Source organism: Kogia breviceps, chromosome 5 (assembly GCF_026419965.1).
Source record: "Kogia breviceps isolate mKogBre1 chromosome 5, mKogBre1 haplotype 1, whole genome shotgun sequence".
Taxonomy (NCBI): domain Eukaryota; kingdom Metazoa; phylum Chordata; class Mammalia; order Artiodactyla; family Physeteridae; genus Kogia; species Kogia breviceps.
The window spans coordinates 148,093,078-148,106,043 of record NC_081314.1 but is presented as its reverse complement, the minus strand read 5'-3'; the positions used below and the strand labels follow the sequence as shown (position 1 = coordinate 148,106,043).

The following is a 12,966-nucleotide window of genomic DNA, read 5'->3' as shown; positions in this document are numbered from 1 at the left end:
GGTTTGCAGGGGCTGCCGGGCCAGGGGAGAGCTGGGAGGGGCACCCCCTGAAGCCTCCTAGGATGGGACCCTCACCCACCCTAGCCAGCTGCCCACAGTGAGGACGGCGGCGTCCCTCCAGGGCCCTTTGGGGGGCTGCCTGCCTTCCCCAGGCAGTGAGCCCCGCCCATCCCTCCCCAGGCCCTCCCAGACCGTGGGTCATTGCTCCATCAGAGCCGGAACCTGAGGGCCTCCTCCCCAGCAAGTGATCCGCTGGTTACTGGGAGCCCATCCACCCTCAGGGGAGGCTGTCAGGGGCTCCCGATGCTCCCGGCTGCCAAGCCCCGGAAGCACCGTCATCCCTCGAGGTGCTCCAGAGCCTGCCAGGCCTGCTGCCAGGGGATTCCAGGGCAGAGCTCCAGGGGAATTCGCTCAGAAGGAGGGCGGGAAGGGCCCACCAGCCCAGCAGGTGCCTGGCCTCCTTGCTCCGGTGCCAGGCAGGGCTCAGCAGGTTGTTTGATGTCGGAACTCCTCCTTCTCTCCCTGATGAGTCCCTAATGCGCTTAGAATCCAGGAGTGGCCTGACAGCGGGGCGTCAGGCCCGCTCACCCCTTGCGCAGGCGGGAGCAGCCCCGGGTGGGGAAGGTCGCCCACTCACTTCCGAGCCGGAGGAGCGCAGCCTCTGGCTGAGGGCGAGGAGAGCTCATCGCCAGCCAGTGACTGTGAGCCAGGGGGCCCCCACGCTGGTCTCTGCCAGCCTCTGGCGGATAAAATACAGGACACCCAGTTCAACGTGAATTCCAGATAAACAACGAGGCATTGTTTAGTAAAAGCGTGTCCATACACATACACTGGAAAACCATTGTTTATCTGAAATTCAAACTGAACGAGGCGCCGCGTACTTGCTGTTATCTGGCGCCCGACCCAGCTGCGCGCACGGCGCAGAGGTAGGGTGAGAGCACCTCCCCCCCCACGCCCCGCTCCGCCCGCGCTAAGCCACGCCCACCTGGATGCGCCTCCCCGCCTCCCTGCCGCTGGCCACGCCCCCGTCCTTCCTCCTCGGTTCCTGGCCCTTTTCTCCCCGTTTCCCAGGCCCTGACAGCCCCATTCACCGACCCCCGTCTGCACGCCCCTCCCCCTCCGCGCAGGGGCTCAAGGCAAGTGAGCTGAGGGTGGAGTGAGCCAGAGCTGGAAGGCAGCCCTGGCGATCTGCGGGATACCCCCTCTTCAGACCAGCCCTGGCCCCTTGCCCAGTGTGGGTGTGCACACGTGCAGAGTGTGTGTACACGTGCGTGTTTGCAGAAGCGTGCATGTATATACACAATGCATGTGTGTGCATCAGGTTACAAGGGTATACAGGCGTATACATGTGGGTGTGTACATAAAAACTTGTGTGCCTGCAGGTATGTGTGTGTGCACATGTGTGCTTGCAGGTATGTGCACAGGTATACACTTGTATGCATGCAGGATTGTGTGTAAAATCGTGTCCATGCAGGTGTGTGCACGTGTATGCACAGGTGTGTGCATGCTGGTGTCTTGTGTGTCTGCACACGTGCACGTGTATGCAGGTGTGTGTGCGGATGTGTGCGTTTCCCACTGACGTGGTCTCGTCAGCACCGGGGTGGGAGGAGCCGGCGATCTCACCCACCGGCCTCTCCGGTGGTTTCTGCGACCTGCCAGAGCTGGCGCGCGTATCACTGCACACTCGTGCGGGTCTTTAACGTCGGTCCTCTAGGAAGCGGCCGCAGAGCAGCTGAGGCTGGCGGCCCCGCGGGCCCCAGTGTCCCCACCAGCTCGGAAGTGTCCGGGTGACCCCAGGGGACATAGTGCCACCTCCGGAGCCGCGGTGAGGAGAGGACGCCAATGCAGGAAGGCCTCAGCCCAGCTCCTGGCCCGGAAGGGGGTGGCAACGCCAGGTGTCCTGGCGCCTGCCCTTGTCCTCGTGTGTCACTTTTAGCTTGAGCTCCCTTGTTTCGGCTCCTCAGGACGGGCCCAGGCCTGTTTCTACGGCAGCGGCTCTGCCCGGGATCGGGGCTCCGCGAACCGGGCGGAGACGCCCTCTGCTGGGCGTAGAGAGAACGCCGAGCCGGGCGACCGGGCCGGGTACCGGACCCGCGGGGGCCAGAGGACGCGCTGCGCGGCGCGGACCCGTCTACAGGCGGGGAAGGGACCTCCGAGGAGGGGCAGTCATCGGGCCCGCCCTGCCCGGTCCACGTGGGGTGCGGATGCGAGTGTGCCTCCAGCAGCGCTGGGCATCGACTAGCTCCGCCCCCGCCACGACCACCTGCGTCCGGGGACGCACGGCGTCCCCAGGAAGCAGCCCGGTCCCGAGCCTGTCCGCTGCGTGGCTTCCGGGCTCAGTTCCTTTTCCGCACAACCTGAGCTGTTTCCAGCTTTTCACTACTATGAATAAATCTCCTAAGGGCATCGAATACAAGGCTTTCCGTGGGCAAATTGTTTTTATTTCTCTCGAGTAAAAGCCTAGGAGTGGAATTCTGGGCCGTGAGGTAGGCGGATGTTTAACTTTGAAGCAATTGCCAAGCAGTTTTCCAAAACGGTTCTACCGTTTCACACACGCCCCCGAACAGCATGAGTTCCAGCCGCCCCGCACGCTTGCCCACACCGGGGTTTGTCTGTATTTGCAGTTTTACTTGTTGGGTGTGAAGTGGCACTGCAGTGTGGTTTTTAAGTCAAAATCCCCTGGGGACTAGATGGCGGCTTTCCATCCACCTGCTGGCTTGCTAGACTCCCCTTGCGAAATGCCGATTCAAATCTTTTACCCGTATTTTATTTTATGTTTTGCCTTGCATTATTGATATGTAAGAGTTCCTTATATGTTCTGGATACAAGCCCTCTGTCACACGCAGTCTTCTATCTCCTCTTTTTTGTGTTGGTTCAACGTGTTGTGTAATTGTGTGCTCCGGTAATCACGGGATATGTATTCAACTTACTACAATCTATTTTTTATTAACCATGAGCCCCTATTAATATGTACAATTCAAATTAAAGGTTTTTTTATTTTATACTGGAGCATAGTTGATGAACAATGTTGTGTTAGTTTCAGGTGTCCAATCTATTTTGAATTAATATTATACCTTTTACGCATAATGTAATAACCTTACAACAACGTGATTTCATTTACCCCCACCCGTCTGTCGGGCTGCTGTGGGCATGTATATACTCACACGTCTACTTAGGTTATCAGCGCCACAATTTATCATTTCTGTTGTCGGTGGTCTTTACACCCACATGCTCACCATTCCCAACGCCCTCTGCGTCCCTTCCACAGACACGACTCTCCTGGTGGCGTAATCAGCCTTCAGCTTCACCGCTTCCTTCCGTACTTTTTTTTTTTTTTTTTTTTGCGGTACGCGGGCCTCTCACTGTTGTGGCCTCTCCCTTTGCGGAGCACAGGCTCCGGACGCGCAGGCTCAGCGGCCACGGCTCACGGGCCCAGCCGCTCCGCGGCACGTGGGATCCTCCCGGACCGGGGCACGAACCCGCGTCCCCTGCATTGGCAGGCGGGCTCCCAACCACTGCGCCACCAGGGAAGCCCTCCTTCGGTACTTCTTGTACAGCCGGTCTGCTGCCAATTCATTCTACCACTTTTATCTGAATATGACTTTATTCTACCTTGAAGGATATTTTCACTGGTTGTAGAATTCTGGGTTCACGTTTTTTCTTTCGTTTACTTTAAAGATGGTTTTCTGTTGACGTCTAGCTTCCACTGTTTCTGATGAGACGTCAGGTACCATTGGTACCACTGTTTCCCTATATCGAATGTGTCTTTTTCCTCTGGTGGCTTTTGCAATCTTCTTCTATTCTCGGATATTTAAATATGATGCGTCAAGGTGTGGGTTTTTTTTTTTTTTTTGTCTTTATTCTGGTTGGGGTCTCTGATCTTCTTGGATCTGTGGTTTGGTGTTTTTAATCAAATTTGGAAAAGTATTAGCCATCATTTATTTAAATGTTTTTTCTGCCTCATTCTCTTTTCTTTTCCTTCTGTGACCCAATTACATGCATGTTAGACTGCATTATATTATTCCTCAGTCGTGGAGGCTCTGTTCACCTTTATTGTAAATTTTTTTTAACATATTTATTTATGGCTGCGTTGGGTCTTCGTTACTGCACACAGGCTTTCTCTAGTTGTGGCGAGCGGGGGCTACTCTTCGTTGTGGTGCACGGGCTTCTCATTGCAGTGGCTTCTCTTGTTGTGGCTCATGGGCTCTAGGGCGCAGGCTCAGTAGTTGTGGCACATGGGCTTAGCTGCTCTGCAGAATGTGGGATCTTCCCGAACCAGGGATCGAAACCATGTCCTCTGCATTGGTAGGCAGATTCTTAACCACTGTGCCACCAGGGAAATCCCTATTGTAAACGTTTTTCCCACTTTCTGTGCTTCAATTCAGATAATGTCTATTGGTCTGTCTTCTAGTTCACTGATTCTTTCTTCTGGATGGTCCAGGTAGCTCTTGATCCCATGCAATAGATTTGTGAATACAGATATTCTCTGCTTCAGGTACAGGATTTCTATTTGGCCCCTTTTAGAGTTTTCCTAGCTTTCCAAATCTCCCCATCTCACTGTTCATTACACACATATTTCCCTATAAATTCTGATCATAGCTTCTGTAAAGTTTGCATCTGTTAGCTCCAATATTTGCACCATGTCAGCCTATTTCTACTTGCAGTTTCTTCTCTTGATTATGGGTCACCTTCGCCTGCCTGTTTCCCCAGGTGTTTAACTCTCTGGTCAGTTCCTTCAGCCTCTCAGTTGTTGTTTGTCTCTGGGTCCCTGGGATCTTGTCCCCTGTGTGTGCACTTCAGGAGCTGGACAGGACTTGAAAGAAGTTAATAAGGAGACATTGGGGCCCCCCCTGCTGGGGTTCCCTCCTTCCTAGGATAGTCCCCTTCCATTTCTAGAGACTCTGCAAGCCCCAAACTCTCACCTTGGACTCCCCTGTCCAACCAGCCTGCTGCCTCCATTCGAGTGCCATGCCCATGTGCCACAGGATGGGGAGCACCCTCAGAGAAAACGTCAGATAAACATGCATTCGGGGGTCGCATCCCCTCCACTTTCCACCTGCCCTTGGCCCCTGTCCAGCTCCTTCAAACAATTGTGTACTTTTTTAGGCATTGCATCCAGAATTCACAATTATTATCATCACGAGGGTCAGTCTAATGTAAGTCTCTCCACCAGTATCAGAAGCCAGAAGTCAAGAGGCAAAACATTTAAAGACAATTTCAATGGGAAGTGTCCCATCGGAGCCTCTGCAGCCCTCACCAGCCCATGGGAACAGAGTCACCCCCTTTCTGCTGACGTAGGAACTCAGACCCCAGCAGCCTCCTCAGGCTGTGGTTTGGGGTCCCCAGGAGCTTTGGTATGCTCTTCCACCAGCCACGGGTCCCTTACCGCTGCGGACAGCTGCCACGTTCTCCCCGCCTCCACTTCAGCCCCTGCCATTTGCTGCCTTCAGGGGTGGTCACTCCTTTTGTTTCTGCCCCACCCTCTCTCTTCAGGGCTCAGACCAGGGCCTGCATCTGGACTCCTCTGGTCCTCCCCTTCCCCGTGCACCCTCACCCCAGCAGCCCCGAGATGCTGGCCATAACTTCCTCCTCCTGGGTCCCACCTGCAAATCAGCTCATGCAGCTTGAGGTCTGGGGCCAAGGCTTGGCAGCCGGCTATTCATGTAAAGGTCCAGCCCTGTTGCCCCATGCACACCTCACCCTCCAGGGTGATAAGTGATTTCAGAGGAACAGCACAGGAACCCAGAGCTGGGGCGGTCCCTGGAGCCAAAGGAGAGCCTCAGGCCAGGGACAGCGTGTAGTGAGAAACTCCGGAGGTCCCTAGAGTTTGCTTTGGAGTTCAGAGCCTGACTGGGGGGAGCAGGGAGGGCTCCCTGGAGGAGATGTTGTGGCAGCTGAACCTCCCGGACGGGCACGCTCAGGCGTGGGGGAGTGGGCGGCACAGGGGGTAAGAAGCACTCTATGCAGATGGTCCCCTGACTCACGTGCAGTGAGGCTGGGAAAGAGCAGTGCTGGCGGGAGGACCCCGGCCTGGCGCCTGGAGTACGCAGGGGCTGGAGCCGCGTGGGTGGCCCTTCTGAGGGTCTCCATTCACGCGTGCTCTTGGCCCCCTTCTCACCGTCCCAGACGTTTGGTGCCGCAGACTGGGAGGTTTTCCACATCGGGGAGAGGGTGTTTCTTGCCGTCGCGAATAGTCACCGCTACGACGTGGAAATGCAAGGGCAGAACGACTCCTACGTCATTGACTCCGTCATCTACGAGCTGAACGTCACCGCGCAGACGTTCGTCAGGTTCCAGGAGATCCGCACCTGCAGGTACAGGAGCGCGGGTGGGGGTGGGGGTGCAGGGATCCAGGGGGACCCGCTTCCCCCCCGGCAGCCCACAGACGGCAGCGTGTCTGTGCCTCCCGGAAGCCGCGGGTGCCCCACCCGCTTCTTGGACGTGTGACGTGGTCTCACTCCCCACTCCCTGCAGACCTACTTTCTCCAGGGCCAGCTGAGTGATTGTGGCTCCTGTTGTAATCTTGACTCTGCTTTCAAACGATGTGGCTTGTGTGTGTGTGGTTTACAACTCAGTGTTCTTGAATTAAATTCACAGCTGTGTGCAACCATCACCACAGTGGCTTTAGAATATTTTCATCACCTCAAAAAGGAACCCCACCCGTTAGCTATCTTTGCCTCTCCCCCCACCTCCCCAGCCTCTGGCACCCGCCACTCTGCTTTCCGTTCCTCTGGGTTTCCCCATTCTGGACATTGCCTGTGAATGGAATACATAGGAAGGGGTCTTCTGTGGCTGTGGCTTCTTTCACTCGGCATGTTTGCAAGGCTCATCGACGTTGTACCTCAGTGCTTCACTCCTTTTAATGACTGAGTAATATTCCGCTGTATTTATTTACTACACTTTGCTTATCCCTCGTCAGTTGATGGATATTTGTCCATTTCCCCCTTTTGACCAAATGGTGTGGCTCTGAAGAATAAAACTGTGCTTCCCGTTACCGTCAGTGGGCTTACTGTCACGCTGCTTTGGAGGAAGAACAGGAAGTCACGCCAGACGTTCACCTCCTCCTGGATGAAGCTGAAGCAGCTTCTCACGTGAGCTGTGGGGCAGTTTAAGTCAACACTCTGCTGTTTGCATCTTTTCCGCGGCCTCGGTTTTAGAACCCAGCTGCGAGAGGCAGAATACCGCACGGGGACCGCGCGGCTGCCCTGCTGCCTGCAGCATGGGGTGCTGCCCCTCAGTGAGCATGGCCACGGCCACCACTCCTTTTCGTGACCGAATCGTGGCTGGCCATGCCTGGAAGTGGCCTCAGACAGGATCCCAAACAATAGAAGAAGTAAGCAGTGAGGAGCCCCAGGGTCCCCCCTGGCCTCAGCCCCCCTGCATGTCCCCAGGGACCCTGGTGAGCCCTCTCACATCCAGGGTCCTGTAGGAGCTCTAGGCCGGCGCCCTCAGTGCCCCACTGAGAAGGAACCCGGGGGTGAGTATCGACCAAGAGAGAATGGCCCTCCACTGCCCGAATAAGCCATAACCCTGAGGCCACTGGATGCAGATGCACCGGCCTGATCTCTGGCATCCAAGTGACTCCCACTTGCTACAAGGCTGTAGCCTCAGTTTCCTTATCTGTAAAGTGGACACAGGACAGTAATGCAGTAATCAGAGCGGTGATTGGGGACCATGGCTGATGCCCAGGTTGGCCTTCTTGGATAGACAGGGCTCTGGGATGTCCTTCCTGGAAGCCCTCTGTCGGACCCCTGAGAACTGAGCCATCTCTGAGCACAGACTCACCCTTAGCAGGTTCAGGAGGCACTTGCTGAAGACAGGATACAGTGGTCTGTTCATAGCAAGAACCACAGCTTGCAAACGTAGGGGAACGTCTCTATGTCAGCAGACCCTGCTGGTACCTGAGCGGCCGTCAGGGAAGGAGCGGGTGAGTGGGTGACCTCACGGCCAGTGTCTTCAAGTTCCCACCTCCAGAGGGTGCTGCAGGCCTTCACGGAGTGACCACGAGCTTGGGACTGTTCCTCTATTTCAGCCTCTTCTAAGTGAGTGACCTTTGCACCCGTGTTCATAGCATCAGCGTTGACACATGTAACCCAAGTGTCCGTCGACAGAGGGCTGGCGAGGCAGGATGTGGTCCATTCTCACAGTGGAATATTGTTCAGCCTCAAAGAGGAAGGACATTCTGACGACTGTGAAAACGCGGATGAACCTTGAGGACATGTTGCTCGGTGACGTAAGCCAGTCACAGAAGGACAAACGCTGTACAATCCACTGATATGCGGTCCCTGGAGGAGCCAGATTCATAGGGACAGACAGCAGGACGGTGGGGGCCGGGGGCTGGGGGAGGGGATGGGAGGGAGGGTTTCATGCGGATGGAGTCTCAGTTTGGCAAGACGGAAAAACTCTGGAGACGGACGGTGGTGACGGTTGCACAACAGTATGAATGCGCTTAACGCCACTGAGCCGTGCGCTTAAAAACGGGTAAAACAGACAGTTTTGTGTTATGTGTGTTTTAGGACAATTTTTTTTTTTTAATTTAAAAAAGTGAACAATTAATTTGTATTTCCCGGGAATAGACCAACTGGCGGTGTGACTGAGAAAATCTCTCCCCCTTCTGTGGATCTTGGAAGTGGGACGTTCCACCCTGAATTCTGAGAGTCGGGGGAGAACTGGCTGAACCGCAGCCCGCCGAGCTCCATGGCAACATCTCCGAGTCCTGCGCCCTAATGTCTGCTCACTTGCTTTTACAGTGCTCTGGACTGGGAGTTCTTCTCGGTGGGAGAAGATTATTTCCTGGTGGTTGCAAACTCCTTCGACGGAAATACCTTCTCGCTAAACAGTATTATTTACAGGTAAAGGCCGTGCCCCTCCTCTCCACCTCGGTTCGCCTGGGGTGTGCGTGCCTTCCGCCCTGGGGACCACAGGCTCAGAGCCAGTCACAGGTTATCGGGCCCTGTGGGTCACCTGGCACCCAGCGCGCCGGAGTGCAGGCTGAGTCTGAGCGATGCCCCTGGGTCAGCCAGGAGACCACTAGTCTCCTCGATGTTCACGACTTTGGATTCTGGCCAGAGATGCAGTGTGTGGATGCGCTAATTCGAGAGCTATTCGTATATCGTCCTGTTAAATGTCTCCATCCAGGCCTACGGTAGGTCCCTCTGTTTTTCATGTGTCCTTCAATGAAATTTTACGCTTCGTCACAGAGGCGCTGTGGTGTTCGCGATACCTTCACTTCTGGGAGTTTTCCGAGTTGTAAGCACATGTCCATTTCCATCTGCGTATCCTGACAGTGGATTGTTGTGTCTGGCCATCCAGCCACGTTACCTCTTTCAGTTCTAATGGTTTCCTGAAGAAATGTCTGTGGGAGCTCTAGAGGTATAATTACACCTACAAATAAAGGCAACTTTGCCTCTGTATTTCTAATGTTTTTACTGCTTATCTAGTTTTCTCAATTGGCTAGAAATTCCAGGATGATTTTGAATCGTAGGAGCAGCGACCGGCCGTTCCAACTGACTGATGTGATGGAAGCGGCCTGGGCGTTACACAGTTGGACAGGACGAGAGCAGTCTTGCCCCGCTGGCATTCTTTAGTGCCTGGCGTGCACCTTCCCGGTCAATCTGTTGACATAATGATTTGTGAGAGGTGACCTTGCACTCCGGCACCAGCGTGGCTTAACGAGGATGTGCAATTATTTAACATGTCACTGGCTACCAATCACCATGATTGATTTCAGATGTTTGTATCTGTAATAGGAAATGCAATTGCTCTGTGATTTCTTCTGGACACTTGATATGGAACCTAACTTAATAGGCACACCACCTACACCTGTGGGCTGGGATCGTTTGAACAGTAGGACTAATCTGTTTTATTTACGATGTGGTTCAATGCAGTTACAAAGCCGTCTCGGCTTGGTTCCTTTTCGATAGTGTTTGTGGAGCAGCTTGTCCAGTCTCTCCCATGGCTATTGGTTTAATCAGGTTCTACGTCTCTTACTGAGACAAGTTTGCTTATCTATACTTTATTAGAAAAATCATCCATTTTCTTTAGACTTTCTAATTAATTGCTGTTTTCAAGAAGACAAAGTAATTTTTAAATTTTAAGTAATTTAAAACTTTTTAAAATTTTAAGTAAGTTAAAATTTTTAAAAATTTTAAGTAATTAAAAATTTTTTAAATTTTAAGTAATTTTTAAGTTTTAAGTAATTTTTAAAGTTTTAAGTAATTTAAAAATTTAAGTAATTTAAAAATTCATGTGGAAGAATAAATTTTCAAAGATGGGCAAGAAAATGTAGAAAAGGAGAATAGTGAAGGAGGTCCTGACAGCATGCAAATAAAGCAGTATGATTTTGCTAAACATAAACAAATACGTAGAAGGGGTAGAATACAGTCCCGAAAAGAGTCGATCTTTCACAATCATCTAGTGTGATAATGCTATATTTCAGCTCAGTGAGAAAAAGATGAATTAATAAAATAATTTCCTGTAATTTTCTGGCCACCTGGAAGAAAACACACCTATACCTGTGCTTCATATTATACACAAAGTAAATGTTATAAGGAGCAAACACCTAAATGTCAAAAATTCAACAACAGAAATATTAGAAGAAAAGCTAAGATGACTTTGTAAAACCTCAAAGTTCTGCAGAGAAGATGTGAGACCTTCCATAGGCTGGAAAGAGGCCGCCAGGCCGACCACCTACATTGAAAGGTTTTCTATGGAAAGGGCGTCCCATTCAAAATCAAAGGACAAGCTGTCCACAACACATGTGGCAGAACAGGAACCCCACAAATTAATAAAAGATTGTTTTTGAATTTGGACAAATGGGCAAAAGATATGAACAGGAGTCTTAGAACTAAAAATGGACAATGTGAATAAACATGTTAGAAGCTGTTGTTTCAGAGCGCGAGGATGACGCATTTCCCTATCTGTTTGGACGCTGTTTAAAGACCCACAGTGCCGAGAGCGTGTGTGTGTGTGTTGGGTGGGGGTGGGGCGGCTGGCCCTTCCCCACCAGGACAGGAATCACCCCAACCTTTCCAGAAAGTCATCTGGAAAAACATTTAAATTAAAACTACGACTGCTTTTGATCCAGGCGGCCCACTCGGGGGCCTCCACCCAGTGGAAACAGAGCTACCTGTCGATAAATCCCTTTCGAAGGGCAAAACCTAGAAACCGCTGACCGTGCCGGGGCAGGACGAAGGGCTAGGTGCAGCGCCCTCATGTGGGAGCGGGGGTCACAGAGCCGTGTGCCGGCAGTGGGGTTCCTGCATCCAAAGACGGGTGCCGTACCCGGGCGGTGCCAGGTGTGCGTCTGAGGGCCGTGCCAACCCCAGCAGTGAGGAGGGGGCTTCAGCTCGGACCCCGCTATTAACCCACCAGGAGCCCCTCCCCATCCCCCGCCCAACGGAGGTATCGGAAGGCACTGTGGGCTGGGAGCAGGACCCTGGGCGGATCAGAGCAGCTGCAGGGTCTCGGACAGGGCAGGTTCCCCCTTCCGGGCCTCAGTTTCTTCTCTGCAGGCTGAGAAGACCCCTCCTGGCCCAGCTCCCCGCGATTGTAACCTGGGGGGATTGTGAGGCTGGGAAGCTGGGCCCCTCCGTGCTGTGCCCGGTGGGAGAAGCAGGTGAAGAAGGCCCGGCGAGGAGCACGGCGGAGGGGGGTACAGTGGGAGCCCCGACGCCCGGGCACCTTCTCTCCCTGAGAGCAGCCTGGCGCCGGCGCCCGTGTCCCGAGTCCGACAGTGTCTCTCCCCACAGGTGGCAGGGGTACGAAGGCTTCGTGGCCGTGCACAGCCTCCCGACCTTTGGCTGCAGGGACTGGGAGACCTTCCGCACCGCTGCCGGCTCCTACCTGGTCTACTCCAGCGCCAAGGAGCCGCTGTCCCGGGTGCTGAAGCTGAGGACAGGGTGATGGGGCCAGGGACCCAGGAATGGGGCCCACCTGGCCGCACCCCAGAACCTCACCTGAGAAGGAGCCTCCAGGGACGGGGACGAGCCTGGGAGAAGCTGTGGCTTCCAGAGCCGTCACCTCGCCACCCCTGGCCCTTGTCCAGCCGGGGAGGTTTTCACTTCCAGCCCAGTGACCGTGGTGGCCGGACTCATGTGGCTCTGTGGGGGTCCGGGTGGAAGGCCAGAGCTGCCCCTGCAAGTCTGGTGTCCTGCTGGGATTTCGCTTTAAAGGAAAAGTTCATACAAAGTTTTACCTCGAAAACAGCGGAGCCTGGTCACCTTCCCGCCGTGCCCACCACGTGGCCAGACGCTCAGCTCTGCTTGGGGAGCCCAGAAGTGGGAACCGGGCTGACGCCACGTCTCACATATTTGTTCCAGCTATTTATTGTGTTCTATCTGTACTGAAATATATTTATGATGCTCTCTACAGAAAGCACCACTGCGCCTGTGTGTTTCTGGCGGGGACTCGACCCCCGTCGAGAGCAATCACCGGGCCGCAGCACGCACTCTGCCACCACAGCCCGATGCGCCCCTGGGTCCCTGGTCACCGACACGCCTCTCCTCTGCAGGAGCTTTTTCCTCCAGCCTCAGTTTACCCGTGAATGCAGCGGGGGGTCAGGTCAGGAGTGCCAAGCGTGCATGGCACGGGCCTTGTCTCCTCCCTGAGCCACACCCATGGGAGACCCCGGGTCGACGGGACCCTCTTGCCTCTGCACCCAGGCTGGTATCCCCGGTCGTCGTGGCCGGCCTTGCGGGTGTACCAGATGGACTGGCGGTGCCAGCGCTCGCCCAGCTCCTCCCATGTCCAATGCCCTGAACCTACGCTGGGCATGGGCCTCCTACCTCCCTGGGATGGCTGCTAGGTGTGACATGACACCACCGGGGAACCTAGGGGAGGAGGAGGGGAGGTGCCGTCAGCACCTCGGCGGGAGGGGAATTCTCCACGCCAGGAGCTCTGCTGGGGAGACCCTGTGGGGTCCACATCCATCCAGGAGACCACGGGGCTGTAGCCAAGCCTGGCCCA

The 12,966-nt window shown here is 54.3% G+C and overlaps 1 protein-coding gene across 1 annotated transcript in view; it reads left to right on the top strand.

The window, feature by feature from the left end:
- TSPEAR (thrombospondin type laminin G domain and EAR repeats) overlaps positions 1-12,375 on the top strand; it is a 54,609-nt gene extending 42,234 nt beyond the window's left edge. Inside the window, exons 10-12 of the mRNA XM_059064047.2 lie at positions 6,127-6,314; positions 8,751-8,852; positions 11,751-12,375. Of these exons, the coding sequence (XP_058920030.1) occupies positions 6,127-6,314; positions 8,751-8,852; positions 11,751-11,904 (444 nt within the window). The 3' untranslated portion in view covers positions 11,905-12,375. The remainder of the gene's footprint in view (positions 1-6,126; positions 6,315-8,750; positions 8,853-11,750) is intronic.
- The last annotated feature ends 591 nt before the right edge of the window (positions 12,376-12,966 follow it).